The following is a 16243-nucleotide window of genomic DNA, read 5'->3' as shown; positions in this document are numbered from 1 at the left end:
ATAAATAAACATTAAAAAAAAAAAAAAGAAACAAGACATCATTAGTTTCCCAGAAGTCTCCTCTATAGTGCCTCCTCGTCCAGTAAAAATCTCCTCCAAAGGGTGAGCATGATGTTCTTTGTGTTTACACAATACAACCTAAGGCATTTGGGCAGCCCATCTTCAGTGGCAAGGTCAGGGATAACTCTAAGTAAAATCAGGTAGCAGAAATATATGTTTGATGCACTCCCCCATTTGCTATCCATCTCCAAACCTAAATGCATATTTCAGACTAGTTTGTAGATGAGACCAAAACTAGTAAAAAGGACACTTTAGCTACTTAAATAACAATTTCCTATGAAATGCAAACTAAGGCCTGTTAATACCCTTCAATGTATTGCATAAAAAGGTATTTTCTCAATGTTGGGTAAGCTAACCGAATTATGTGAAATGCATCTTCTGATACAGGTTGCTTAAAAACTCAAATCTATAAGGTTGCTTAAAAACCCAAATCCCAAAAGTAAAAAATTCAATGAAATCAAAAGCAGAGATTCTTAAATATTTTGTATTTATGAATTACTATGAAGAGGTTACACTGTTCCTTTGTGGCGGTGTAACGTAATGAAATGAAATCTCTCACAGGACAGTGTACCAGGCTGCTTAAACATTAGTTTATAGACAAGTATTGCCTAAATCTCTAGAAAAGAAATACTAATAACTGCCACCAGATCAACTTTAGACATCCACTCTTTTTGGCTGAGAAGGGTAAGTCAGATAAAAATATTTTCCATAATAACTTAGATAAGCCTTCATTATATTAATTATTTGAAAAATGTTCTTAAAAAATTTTTTTTTAACATCTATTCATTTTTGAGAGACAGAGAGGGACTGTGAGTGGGGGAGGGGCAGAGAGAGAGGGAGACACAGAATCCAAAGCAGACTCCAGGCTCTGAGCTCTCAGCACAGAGCATGACATAGGGCTCGAACCCCGAACCGTGAGATCATAACCTGAGCTGAAGTTGGACACTTAACCAACTGAGCCACTCAGGTGCCCCTACTTGAAACATATTCTTCAAAACAAAACAGTGCCTTTTAAATTTTATTTTCTGTATATTCTGTATTTTCTTCCAATGTTGTTCTATAGGCCTGGTACAGGTATCTTTTTCCACGAACTCATTAACCATTCTTAATCCAGGCAAAACTCTTTTTTAAATCCTAACTTTGTAAGAGATATTTCAAATATAGTAGTTTTCCACATAAACCTTTCAAAGTTCTAAATATCTACACATGACCTTTCTGTTCAAAAACGGTACATTTCCATGGTAGGAGACAAGTTGATTCTAAAACATTAAGTCATGTTTGACTGACGTATTTCTGAGTAAAATATAGATATATTTTAAGATTTAAAAACTAGGGTTACTTACACAGAACACTGATTCTTGGAAACAATGAAGACATATTGGTTTATTATAAAGTTCTAAAACAGTTATATAGGTGATACTACAAAGGGGAACAAAAATTGGGTTGGTATTGATGAGTAATTCCTAAATGTGTGAGGCAGCCTTCATTGGAAGGCTGTCTGTTAAAAATAAAGACCCCTAATCAGAAAACCTCAGACAAACCCAAACGGAGAGACAGTCTACAAAAATCACTGGCTAGTGAGCTTTACAACCAAAAACACCATAAAAGACAAAGGCTGAGGACTGTCCTGAATTGGAGGTGGTGTAAGGGGGGATGACAACACAGTGAAATGTAGATTCCTGGCTAAAAAAATGGAACAACTGACAAAATTTACATGAGGTCTCTAAGTTAATAGAATCGTGTCAGTGTGTGTGTGTGTGTGTGTGTGTGTGTGTGTGTGTGTGTGTTTTCTTTGACAACAGTGCTTTGGTTATATAAGATGTTAACCTTTGAGGAAGCTGGGTGAAGAGTCTAAAGGAACTCTGACCTATTTCTGCAAGTCTGAGATTAGTTCAAAATAAAAAGTTAAAAAAAAAATGACTGATTTGTTGGTCCCAACCCTATGATTCTGATCTAGTAAAGTGGGACTCCAATCGGACTTCTAAAAAATTCCTGAAGAGATTCTGATGTTCCACTAGGTTTGGGAACCACTGGTTCAGAGTTATTGCCATTGAAAACTCTATGAACAAGTATTCAGGATAATAAAACTATTTTATATTCATAGAGCACTTAAAATACCAAAGTGCTTTTGCCTACAATATCTCAGTTGATCCTCAGAAAAATTCTGACATAGATAAGGTACTGGTCTATGATACTAATAGGGAAACTTCAACACCAGAAGGTGAAATAAACTGCCCAAGTTATAAGTTTAGTAAAAGACAATAAAGGTCTCTTTATTCCTGGTCTACTTTTTAAGAACACATCTTACTGATTTTAAAATAAAATGACATTACACTTCAACCAGTCAATAGATACTTAATATCAATAAATATACATACATAGTTTAATGGATACAGAGAAATATGAAACTATTACTGTCATTTTGTAATTATGGTTAAAATTTATCTGATTTTCAAACAACCAGAAATCTCTACTGCATGTATAATAACAAATGATTCCCATAAATATTATGTGAGGGAAATCAGATGATCCAAAAGTAGAAAAAATAAAATCAGACAAGTAAAATACCCAATCATGGATCAGAGTCTACTGTATGAATTCTAAAATAAGATTTCATTATAAATGAAACTAAAATTTCATTATAGACACATTCTTCAAATAAACTGACAGTTTGCTATTCTTAGAAATATCACCAAAGTAAAGTGCCAAATACAGAATATATTAATAATAAAGGCTTTTCACAAGCTTTTTTTTAAATTTTTCATTAAAGGAATCTGTTATCAATGTTAGCAAATTGCAGCAACAGATATTCAGGCAAGTGAAAGAACTAAATATCAAAACATTGCTTGTTTCAGACAGCAAAGGGCAATTTCAAACTAAGTATAAATTTGAAATGTTAATTCATTTGATAAGTATAGGCACTACAAAACCTCAGTGTTTATACTTGACATCTATATTTGATTTTCAGATGTAATTTATGCACTCATCTGAATCCTGCCCACATGTTTATTAGTAGAGGCTGGTAACAAGTTGCATTCTACACAGTGTCAATCTGTAATTGCCCCCTGCTGATTCTCTCTTTGCAATAATTGGACAAACAATGAATCTTCCCCAATTAGTCCATTTGTTGTAATTAATGCATCCAATTCATCATAAGTGAAGGAAAGAAGCAAAAATACTATTTCACATTACAATGTTGAAAGGCAGTGTGGCTATTTTTAAAGTCATAAAATATAAACTTTTTTTTTAAGAAACACTTTTAATCTGGTGAAATTTCTCCAATTTAGGGTCAACGCAAGACTCCAGCTTAAACTCCTTTGGGAAAAATAAGTTTTAAAAGGATTCTTTATTTTAGTTAATCCTTTAATTTGTGAAAGTAACATTGTATTGTATGCTCTTGGTAACTTGGGACTATAAAAGACTTCGTGTTTAAGGACAGAAAGGATTCTTTTTTTTAATTGAATTCACTGAATTGTTTCATATACTTAGGATATAAGCATTAGCTAAATATTAATCATAGTCCACATATGTACCAGCATAGTTTCTTATTCTTAAAAAATACTTTGCTTTTAAGAAAGAAAAGGCGGGCGCCTGGGTGGCTCAGTTGGTTAAGCATCGGACTCATGATTTTGGCTCATGTCATGAGCTCATGGTTCATGAGATGAAGCCCCCCATGTCCAGCTCTGCACTGACAGCATGGAGCCTGTTTGGAATTCTCTCTCTCTCTCTCTCTCTCTCTCTCTCACTCTCTCTCTCTCTCTCCTCCCCTCCCCCACTCACATGAACTCACTCACTCTGCCTCTCAAAATAAATAAACTTAAAAAAAAAAGAAAATGGTGTTTATGCTAAAAAAACATTGACAGAGTAGGAGCATTAAATCAAAAGCTTTACTTTAGTTGTTCTAAGATACATATTAACATCTATTGATTCCTACATCTAATACATTCCCACATATTAACATCTATTGAAATCGATTCATTTAATAATCAAATATATGCCATAGTTTTAACTTGCAATATTTTTTTTCTTTCTTACACATAAATTATTGGTGTGTCTTATTAATCAATGACATCTTAGATTCAATGAAATACATACAACACATTGTTTGGTAATAACAGACCTTAGTAAGGTCTTACATTTTACATAAATGTATACTTCTTAAAAATGAACTGTAAATCTTCATTAAATTCATGGTAACAAATAATGTATACTGTATCAATTCTTTCTGCAGATGAATATGTTTCAGATTTTCACTGAGTTTAAGTTTAGATCTAAAGAGTGAAATCAACAAAACGTTTTACCTGCTTGGTGTTTAAAAACTATAGAATTTCTATAGACTACTAATGGTATATGATTAATAATTAAAAATACATAATAAATGTACACCATACATTTTTCAAAATTTCATATGCCTAGAAATAATTAATTAATACATTTATATTTTATCCAAACATATCAAATTGTTACTATTTTGAATAAATTCAATCAGGGTCTTGTCACTTTATTAATAACATGGACTATAAAGTGATAATTCTCAATTTCTGATGATTCATTGTATTTTTCCCTCGGATTTTGTTTGTTCATTTTTTCCTCTATATATTTTGTTATTTAGATATAAATATATCTCTATAGACATGCATATGGACAAACTTACATTTAGTTTTGTTTAAAAAACACATACATACATATATGTGTGTGTATATATATATATATATATATATATATATATATATATATGATATTAGGTAATTAATAAATGTTATTTTCCCCCTTCCTTCTTGGAATTTCAAACTATAGCAAAAAAAGGGCACAATATAATTTCAAAATTTAATTATGTTCATTTTCCTTTATAACATGACATCCTTAATTTCTACTTGAATATTTAGATGTTTTCTGCTTTAACTAAAGAGAAAGGCTACTTCTAGCACCTAACATCTAGCATACAGAAAGAATAACTATGGACGGCACAAAAAAGAAGACAGAAAGTTTAATCATGAAGGACTACTACTGATTAAAATTATGGGGCCACAAAACATTGTTAAGTATCAAAATCATTCTACCTATATCAGTCCAATAATCTGTAATCTGTAATATAAAGAAGTATCCTAATTGGCAACACATAAACATAATTTAAATGTCAAAACTACAAACCACAAATTTAAAAATGCTTCAATCAAATCATGTGATATTCCTTTTAAATTTTTTAAAACGTTATTTCAGAGAGAGAGAGAGTGAGCAAGCACAGTAGGGGAGCAGAACGAGAGAGAGAGAGAGAGAGAGAGAGGGAGAGAGAGACAGAATATCCTAAGCAGGCTCCATGCTCAGGGCAGAGCCTGTCATGGGGCTTGATCCTGTGACCCTGAGATCATGACCTGAGCCGAAATCAAGAGTCAGATGCTCAACTGACTGAGCCACCCAGGTGCCCCAAATCATGTGATATTCTACCACACAATCTCAAATCACAAATAGACCCGTAAGAAAATACTTGAAGTCTTAGAATGAATTTATTTTACAATTTAACTTTCTACTGTTACTAAGCCATTAGTTATATTCCTGTGGTTTCAGTGAAGGATTAGTTTGCCATTTCTGTTTTTGATTTAACAAATCAAATTCATCCATTTGGTGCCATTTGACACTTAACCTTTCACTCATTTATCCATTCGACAAAATTCATTCTATTCCATTCATGAAGCATCTATTACGCGCCTACTATTACTAAAAAAAATCTGATATTCTACATGAAAGGGAGCTTGTTAGAACCTGACTGCCAAGATCATGAACAACATTAAAATAGAAAAAGGTTGTTTCCTGCCCTACCTCACTCTTTATTTCACACCTGCCATTTCCATTTCAACTCACACTCTTCCACATAATAGTGTGGGCAACCCTTTCAAACTCCAGGCATATTTCAAACAAAATTTACCCCTCCTAAATGCTACTCTAGCTACTTGATAAGCAGAAGAAGCATGCTCATATGAAAACAGCCATTAGTAACCTATTACCCCTCTTAAAAATTAGCAACTGCTTTTGTTTGTCCATTTGATTTTTTTTTAAGTATATGTGCTACTAAAATGAGCACTCTCTGCTCGATTTTTTAACTGGTCTCATTTAACTGGTCTCAGAGTCTTAATAGAGAATCTAGGCAGGTGAGTGAAAGTTTAGGCTTGAAAGAAGGGGCGTGGCTCATGGCCACAGCCTTCTCCCTAAATAGCTACGTGCTATTTATGCTTTCAGAAAACAATAATGGCTAACATTTATTAAATTCCAGGTACTGCTCCATATGCTTTAAATGTTATTAAATTATTTCATTCTCAAAATAACACAATGAGGCAAATACTATCATCATCCCCTTTTCACACAAGAGGAAACTAAAGCTTGAGAAGTTCAGTATCTGTCCAGGGTCACACTGCTTATAGGTGACAAAACGGGAATTTGTACAAATGTTCCTGGCTCCAAAGTCAAAGAACTTAATCAAATTTGCCCACTGTGCACCAGCCTAACTCACAGAGGTGTGAAGATTAAATGAGACTCTACAAAAGTGCTCTGAAAAGGATACTTTTTTCCTTGTATTAAAAAATTCATCTACAAAAGTAGCAGAAATAATAAAAAGGTTTCAAGCACACTAGCAAGCAAGCAGAAGCAAAACAATGACACGCATGGGTTAAATAAACACCAATTCTGATTATACATCAACCATAACTTACTGTTTACAAATTTAGTTACTCCTAAAGTTTCTATTTCACACTGCTGGTGGTTAAGCTCCAGCACACATTCCCTTCAACTTCATCTGATATCTATCATTTGATATTAGCAACAGCTAATTTTCTCAAACTAATAGAAAAATAAAACTTTTTCAAGCAAATGTTTAATATATCATGAAATACTGTTAATTAAAATCATGCAACTAAGCTACTTAAATGACTTCACACAGAAATTAAAAACTTGGCAAATTCAAAATTTAAATAGCAGCTTACTGGAAAGCACAGTAGTGAAAATATTTCAGCTGACTAGAACAGGTAAGCTTCCATTTTACTTACTTGGCTGCAACTTATAAATTCCTCTATCAAAAGGATGTTCTTATATTCTCAACAAGTTTTTCTCTAGTAACTCCTCAGTGTCTTGCCACGTACTTATCTTTTCAGAACAATTCTCACCTATTTTCTCAAGAATGCTATCTCTAAAAACAATTACTAAATTGATCAATGCTGTGCAGTATTAAAATCATTTAATAATCTATTTCTAACAAAAATATAAATACCCCAGGATAAGTCAAGCATTCTACTGTAATATGTTACTACTCCCTACCATATTACATTTTCCAAAAACCCATGTTTCTCTATTAAAATTATTTCCTAATGTCCCCTTATGTACATTGCTTTTCTTGAACCAGATTTACTTCTTGTATCTTTTGCCTCTAAAAGATATTATTCCCTCCTAAATTTAAAGTTACTGTAGTAACTTTTGAAGTTTCTTTACCAGTTTCTCTTGGTTTGTGCATTATTTTTTGAATGCCCTTCCAAATAGTACACCACTTTGCCTATGTATCTGTGTAAGTTAAAACTGAAAAACTTTAATTATACTAACTCTTAATGCATTGAACGATTAAATACAGGGTTTCCTATTTAAAACTAGAGAGAATATTGGAAAAATCAGATACTTTCATGCCCAAACCATTAAATATAAAAGGAGTAGAAATTTAACTTTCAAATTTCATTTTAGCTGTCTGCAAATAAAATGCAAAATCACAAATATTAATCACTGCTCTATTACGGCAAGAGAGCCCATGTTATTTAATGTTGGGTGGAAAGGCATCAAGCCATAACAATATAATTCAGTTTGGTGACTGCATTTAAAATGCCGAGAATCAATGTCTTACAAATTTTTGTCAGTTCTCGGTATCTATACAGTGTATCAGTAATTTCTTACGCAAATGAAGATTTTCATAATAAACAAATTCTTTACCGTGTACTCTTTTGTGTGGAAAAAAAGAAAACAGGTTGAACACCTTATCTAAAATTTCACATAAAGCCTTCAAAAATGACCAAATATTTCTGCAAAAATAAGTCTAAACTGTTGGCCCTTGCATGCAAAAACTTGCATATAATTACGTATATTAACATTTATTACATTTTATTTTTGAAAATGTATTAGATAAGTCATCAGATAAAAACACTAAGCATTAATGTACCCTCCTAGAGCAATTCCTTGTCCTTATAATTCTCTTGGAGCATTAATCCTCACCTGGCCTCTTTATTACATAAAGTAAATCAGAGAGAAAGTGAGGGAGTAAACCAGGGAGAGCTGAACACTGCTCATCGTTGATTTACGTGGTCTTGGTTTTCCTGCTATTCCATTTAGTCCAAAGTTGTGGGTTTTTGGGAAAATACTGTATTTCACGTTTCCAATCTATAAGGTGCCCAAGGAAGTACAACTAAGAGGTAAAGAAACCTGATAAAAATATTTCAGTGCACTTCCTACCAAGGAAGTGAATTTGGAACTGGCACAGCAATGGGTTTGGTTTTGTTTTCCTTTTTCTGTTCTATGTATGCAATGTTCTCCTATTTTAAATTTCTTTTACTAATATTAATGTACAGAAAGCTATCTTCAGAGAAGATTAAAACGCAGTAAGTCTTAATTACTCAATTCATTCAAAAAGGAAATAAGGTACACATAGTATCTAACAACTTAAAACTTCAAAGTAGGAGTAAAATACATCACACGCAAATCAAAAGTAAAAGATGAGACAGACTTGCACTTTGACAAAAAAATTCAAAGGAATTATATTGATTTCGAAACCAACTTACCCAATTTTTGTCTTCTCTTTCAACTTTGAACAAGTTTTTGTTTTTTTGCTCTCTTTGTCCTTTGGCTTGGATTTCATCCGTCTACCTTTCTTTTCCTCTTTTCCTTCAACTGAAGCACTAGGAAAGTTCTCAGGACTCATTACTCGTGGAATATTGCGTTCCCCACGCTCCTTTGCTTTTGCTATGGCCTCTGATATTATCCGATTAGCCTTTTCTTGCTTGCTTTCTGATTCCACCTTTTTTCTCTGTTTCTTCTCAGACATGATCCTCACCTGGGTATTCTGCAACTTAGTGTATGTCCCAGAACCGTCACTCTTCTTGGAAGATGGAGGCTAGAGAAATCAGAATACTTTTTACACAACATGCCAAAGTACAGCTAAACGATTAACATAAATATTTGAACATTTAAGTTATGCTCAACGAAGTAAAATACGCGAGCCAACATGTGAGTGCTACAAACAAATGTAAAATTATAACATTTTGCTGATCTAGAAATTAGTGTTGGTATATAAAAAAGCTCAACTACTGCTTTTAAAAACGGTTAAAGAAGGATAACGTAGATTCACTGATATTTTCACAGCATTCTTGATTAGTTAGCTGATTCAAATTTTGTCCTGTAAATATTCTGTACATTTGAAATAAAAGTCTTTTCTTTCCTTTTCACTCCAGAACTGTGGAATTTATTGATAAATTTAAAATAGCAATTTTGATTTAGAATACTCCTTATAGTTTATTATTATTTTTAGAAATACAAAGCTTCTCTGCTTTACAAGAAATTAGAACTAGAACCCAAAATCATTTAAATCATTTTTTAATGTGCAATCTACGCAGCAACATAGCTAGTTAGTAAACAGACATTCCCATACTTAAAATTAGAGAAAGTTTTAGTTTTTCCGTGAAAGAGTTAAATGTGGATTTTTTTTTCCTCTCTCTGTATCAGAATTATTTTGCTCAAGCAATTCTGGAAAAAAAAAACAAGTTTTACAGTTTTACGTTAAAATTATTAATATTTTAGCAATATCACAGGAAGCAGATCAACAGCATTTAAAAAAGAATATCCTCTTCAAACACGCATTCATCCACATATACTTAGATCACAGTTTTGTTATGTTCTTACCCGTAAACATGCCTCTGACTATAGCAAAGGAAAAAACCACCAGGAATTTCCAAACACATTTTCATGCTGATTCCAGTGTGCTTCACTGGATATCTTTTCTATACCTGCCTCATCAAAGGTTTCATAGCAGTGCTGCAGCACTGGGAAAGGAAGGAGGGTTTAGAACGCTCACTAAAATGCCACCTTAAGGCCTACAGGCTATAACAAATAACCAAGACTCGAGAAAACAGCAACAAGCTCAAGATGGCGATGCAGTACGACTCCCGCAGCAGCAGCCAGTAATAAGGAAGGTTATTCAATCCCATTAGCCTTTTAGCCCAAAGAACCCCTCCTCCTCCCACTCATTCAGGCTTTCACTTACCCTTCCTCTTGGCCTCTTCACTGAAGACATTTTTGGCGTCAGACAAAGGCTTGCCCTCTGCTTTTTCACCACCCCAGGCAGTGCTCAAGAAAAAAGCATTGAAAGAAGATTCCTAAATGGCCTATTTAGCAAGCTGCAACCAAGAGATGCACAACCCTCCACAAACACACATTGTGATTTATCAACACATTTCTGCCTTGGCAAGTTTATATCCACTGTTCATCCTATTTAGATATGAAAAAGGCTATAAACCCCTCCTAAAAAGCTGGGTTTCCTCAATAGCTGTAAGCAGATAGCCAGATTCCAACAAAGCACAGAAAGAAATGAATGCACAAAGCATCAAAATGCATCAGCATGAATATTAGAGATGTCGTTAAAAATACTGACTCCTTCTGCGGAAGTAGGCCAGCAGATGGTGCTACCAGTTATTATTCCATTAGACTCTGCAATTTAACCCCCAATGGACTGTTCTTCCCTCCATGTAACACATTAACTCTCACTCTGCCATTTCCTGCAGTAAAGTTTTAGAAAATATACGTAAAAGCTGATTTTAGAAGAACATCTGAAAACTCAAACTGTGGTGAAATGGCTTTATGCAGCTATCAATATTAAAAAAAAAAAAAGAATCCAATGCAATTTTTACTGGAGAAAAATACTTTTCTCCAGGACACCATAAAATACTGGAACTAGGAGAACAGCTAAAGACCAGCAAGGGTTAAAGAGCAGGTCACACATAACAAGTGACTTCTCGTTAAGAAATTAGGTGAGTTCTCTTCGGATTCTTCTAACAAAAGCTAACACTGTGATTTTTAAAACAGACAAATGAGGCTATTTTCATTTAAATTCTAAAGAGAAGTTTAAGATTTTGAAAAGAACACACGGAGAGCTGCCTATATGCCCACAGAGAGCAAATAACAACACTTAAATTTTTTCCGTATTTAAACCTGGAAAAATATAGTAATGAATATTTCTAACATCAAAAACACATGAAATTCCTGACCTTGACTCCTCATGTTCTATTTTAAATGAACTGCTGAGTTTTTCGGATTAAATTTTGGTTTTAGTCCCTTGCTAAAAATAAATAACAAGTCTTCCTGAATTTCAGCAATACAGCTTCTCTTTCTATAAAAAACTGAGGCTGAAATAATAAGAAATGCCCTTAAGTACCTAAAACAAAATTTTCACTGCTTTAAAATTCAAGTTTACTTCTTTCATTAATACCATTTTTTTTTTCAGTCGGTCTTGGCAAGTTATCTGATATTTCTATCAAAGAACAATTTTTGGTTTTTTCCCTTTTAAACCAAAGGTCTCAACACAGAGTAATATTATGTGACTGATCACGAATTAAGACCAACTGGAAGGCAGGGGAGGAAATTAAGGTTTACAGAACCAGGAAAGGCAAGGAGAGGATCTGACTGCCCTGAGGGGTCATCTACACAAAAATCACAATGACCAACAGTAAGGGCTTATTACTTACTGAGTGCTTACTAAGTTCAAGGCACTACTCTAAGCATCTTTCGCCTAACAACTAACTTAATCCTGAACAATAGTAGGGTAATAGTGATAATGGAAAGGAGAGGAGTAGCAAATGATAGATACACTCTTAGAGCAGTATCGCAAAAAGTTAGAACGACCTGAGAGCAAGCAAGAAAAATCATAATGGTAACAGTAATGGTAAGAGCTAACACTTATTTAATCCTTACTGTGTTCCAGGCACTACTCTTCATATTACACATATAGCAACTCCATTAATCTTCAAAACAACCCTGTCAGCCATGCACTTACAGCTGAGGATACTGAGGCATGAAGAAATAATTCCCTCCAGATCACATGGCTGCTGACTGATAAAGCAGGGATCAAAAGGCAAAGAACTCACTAGGAAAACCATACTCCTAACCACTATATGGTATCATATGTGGTTCAAATATCATAATTTACACAGATTAATCTGAATACAAAGAAACTAAGTGACTTTCTCAAAATTGCAGAGACACTAGTAATAAAGCTAGAATGAAATTAATTTTTCCCAGTGCCCTTTCCAAGACGTAGAGATCAACCAGATATGGGTGGGTGAAGAGCAGGAAGGATCAATGCTTGGCTTCTAGACCAAGGCTAGGTATGAGAAGATAAAAGAAATAGGAAGTCTAGGCAAGAAAGGATGTGTAGATGTGTGTGGTTAAGTTTAAAAGCTCTAGTAACTGAAAATTTGAGACTGGATCCTCAGAGAGGGTAGGGTTGGAAAAGATGATGTCAATTCTCTCGCTGTTTTCTTTCAATATCCTTAACTCACTGACACTATCCTCAGAACCTAAGATGATTTCCAAAATATATCACTTCTCCCATTAAAGTTTTTCAACAGATTCTATTCCTTGACTCAAAATCCCAATTGTTTAACAATAAATCTTAACAGTGGACAGTAATAGAGAAGTCCATGGTCATATATTTCTTCTGCTATTAGAATGCAATATTTTAAAATGATATTCCCACAGAACATCAATTACTGAGGTGTTAAGTAACTGAACATTTTTAATGTAGGTCATTTCTCAATTCACACATATACACAAACATACAAAAGGATAGCTGATGTGCTTTTTTTAATGCCATACAGTCTTTCTCTTTTCCCTTATATAGGCACTCATCAAATTCTGTCAAGTCCAGTTAATTATATTTTGTTCTATTTTCCTCCTCATCCCAACAGCTTTGCTGTATCAATTTCCCCCTTGTTATGGTTACACTGTAGTTATACAGAAAAATATCTTCCTTATCTTTGGTGATGATGAAACATTAGGTCTGCAATCTACTCTCCAATTCTTTACAAAGTCAAAGAATTTCTTTGTATTTCACTTGTGATTCTTCTGTAAGTTTGTCATAGTTTCAAAATATTTTTTTAACACAAGTGGTTTAAAAATCAAAAACAAAGGCAAAGATCTTGCTCTCACAAAATCCATATGGTAAAGGACAAAAAAACATACAAAAAGAAGGCACATATACTAATATCATATCTAAATGTTTATAAGACAAAGAAGTCACAGCAAAACATAAAGATGATCTCATATGTGATATATTATGCTGATAGCAACTGAAAGGAATATATGGAGCATCCTGTATATCATATTTCAGTACTGGGGAAACTCAAGGATTTACGGTATGAGTGTTTTTCAAACCACAGGTCATTACCTAATATCAACTCATGGTATAAACTTAGTGGGTCCAGATGAAATAGAACAGAATGAAAAAGTATGGCATATAGCCTTTATGAATGCTACATGCTACAAAATTTAAAAGTTTTCATACCACCTATTATATCTTTTTCCTTCCTGAGAGAAAGAAGCAAAAGAATTTGTTCAGAAATTAGAGGCATTAAAATCTGAGGTGTGGGGGAGTCAGATCTTTCCTCTCTTGATGGAATGATTTTCCCAAACACTCACCCAACCCACATTCCAATGGGAATTTGTCCATTTCAAATATTTTCGTTGTATATAAATAATTTAGATTATTGAATTACCAGTGTGTAGACACGAGTGGAAATTATAAATTTCCAAAAAAGAAGGGGAGAATGGTCACATGGCTACTATGCATGTACTACAGAACACAGGCTCCTTTATTGGAGGAAATACATATATTTCTATTTCATATATTTTTAAAACAGTATGAAGGAATAAAAGGTCTCAAATAATAAAACAGATACAATTCCTTACTAAGAATAAAACACAGAACAAGGAATTTTTCAATAACACAGGCAAAACTGCATTATAGCTAAAAATCTTCCAACCTTTCTCAGAAGAGAGGATTGTTAGGCTTCAGAACTGGGGGTCAGGGTGGATGGAGGTTCCAATGGAAGACTATATAAAATAGAATAGAGATAGCAAGTATTGAGCAAAAATGAATGTTATTGCCTAGAAACACAATGTAGAAATAACAGAAGAGAGCCAGTTAGGGAAACCCCAAAACACCAAGTTCAAGGGGTTGGTGGATGAAGAGGAGCTAATGAAGGAAAACAAAAAGAAACTACAAGAATGGAAAGTATTAGCAGAAGAGTGGTGTCCTGGAAGCCAAGAGATCTCGAGTTAAAAATTTTGCAGTCAAGGGGCACTTGGGTTAAGTATATCACTCTTTTTTTTTTTTTTTTTAATGTTTTATTTTTGAGAGAGAGAGAGAGAGAGCGAGCACGGGAGGGGCAGAGAAAGAGGGAGACCCAGAATGCGAAGCAGGCCCCAGGCTCTGAGCTGTCAGCAGAGTCCAATGCAGGGCTCAAACCCACAAACTGCAAGATCATGACCTGAGCTGAGTCTGGATGCCTAACCAACTGAGCCACCCAGGTGCCCCAAGCATCCAACTCTTGATTTCAGCTCAGGTCATGATCTCATGGTTTGTGAATTCAAGCCTCATGTCAGGGTATGTGCTGACAGCACGGAGCCTGCTTGGGATTCTCTCTCTCCTCCTCTCTCTTTGCCCCTCTCCCCTCTCTTTCTGTCTCTCTCAAAATAAATAAACATTAAAAAAATTCTGCCGTCAAAGGGAAAGTATAATATAGTAATTTGATATTATAAAGAATTTGTAAGGCATTTTAGTTCTCTTGTTTATGATAAGCCAGTTTGCTAGTTATAATAATTATTTAAATATTCATATAAAACCAACATTCTAAAAATAAATTTAAAGTTAATTTTAGTATAATATGTGTCAAACATTAATGTGATGACTTATTTTGGTCTTTTTATTTATTATACACAACATTTTTTCTGCAAGCTACTGATAAAGAGTTGCTTTTAAAGAGAAATGGGGAAAAACTGACATAAAAGCAAATTATAATCTGTTAAAGTCTTTTTCTGAGTTTTACCCTTAAATCTGTTTTCAGAGTTTTTGATAGAAGCGAAGCAATTATTTTACTTTGCTTTTCCTCACATCTGTGAAGTGCCATGTTCACAAACTAAAAAAGGCCTACTCTTATCTTATGACTTGTGTTAGTACCTACGTCTCCACTTTTAGCTAACCACAACATTCTTTTTTTAGTGTCATAAATCTTGCATTTTACATTGAAAAGGTAATACTATTAAAAGTATTGCCTTTATTTTAATCATCCACATAGCAATTCAGGCAAATAGTACATATTCATAAAAGTTATTTTTTTTCTAAATAAAAATTTGTTTTGTGACTTACAGGAAACACAGAGAGAGAGGAACATGTTAGAGGCTATCACGGGGGTGCAATCAGCAAAATCCAGAATGTGGGAAACTATAGACAAATGACTCCATCTCTTCCACAAAGGAACAAAATGAAGGGGAACCACAAATTTAAAAGAGATTTAAGGGGGCGCCTGGGTGGCTGAGTCAGTTAAGCATCCGACTTCGGCTCAGGTCATGATCTTGCGGTTCATGAGCGGCTCTGTGCTGACAGCTGGGAGCCTGTAGCCTGTTTCGGCATCTGTGTCTCCCTCACTCTCTGCTCCTCCCCCACTCACACTCTGTCTCTGTCTCTCTCTCTCTCAAAAATAAATAAATTAAAAAATATTTAAAATAAATAAAAGATTCAGGCTAAATGATAAAAGAGAGAAAAAGAGACACTTAAAATACATATTAGCCAAATGTAATGAGTAGCCCTTGTTTTGATAGTGACCTATAAAAAAAATTATAAAAATAAATTTATTATAGTAGGGAATTTTAACTTTGACCAGACATTTGATTACAGTTATTTATTAGGTGTTAAACTGATTTTGCAATGGTGTTTTATTTTTGTTTTTTAAAATGTTTATCTATTGTGTACTTTGAGAGAGTGAGTGAGCAGGAGAGGGGCAGAGAGAGAGAGAGGGAGACAGAGAATCCAAAGCAGGCTCCACACTGTCAGCACAGGGCCTGATGCGGGGCTTGAACCCATGTGACAGTGATATCATGACCTGAGCTGAAA

General features: G+C 34.1%; 1 protein-coding gene across 10 annotated transcripts in view; it reads right to left on the bottom strand.

Annotated features, from left to right (window-relative positions):
- CHD9 (chromodomain helicase DNA binding protein 9) overlaps positions 1-16243 on the bottom strand; it is a 235678-nt gene that overhangs the window by 99933 nt on the left and 119502 nt on the right. For 7 of the 10 annotated variants that reach the window (XM_045442757.1, XM_045442756.1, XM_045442760.1 and 4 more), the window contains one exon: positions 8865-9196. In XM_045442757.1, coding sequence (XP_045298713.1) covers positions 8865-9196 — 332 coding nt within the window. Of the gene's footprint in view, positions 1-8864; positions 9197-10342; positions 10719-16243 lie in introns of those variants that run through there. The other 3 variants (XM_045442762.1, XM_045442764.1, XM_045442765.1) reach the window with 2 other exon arrangements.

Source organism: Leopardus geoffroyi, chromosome E2 (genome assembly GCF_018350155.1).
Source record: "Leopardus geoffroyi isolate Oge1 chromosome E2, O.geoffroyi_Oge1_pat1.0, whole genome shotgun sequence".
Lineage (NCBI taxonomy): Eukaryota > Metazoa > Chordata > Mammalia > Carnivora > Felidae > Leopardus > Leopardus geoffroyi.
The sequence above is the reverse complement of the archived record's forward strand: the minus strand, read 5'-3'. Positions and strand labels throughout refer to the sequence as shown.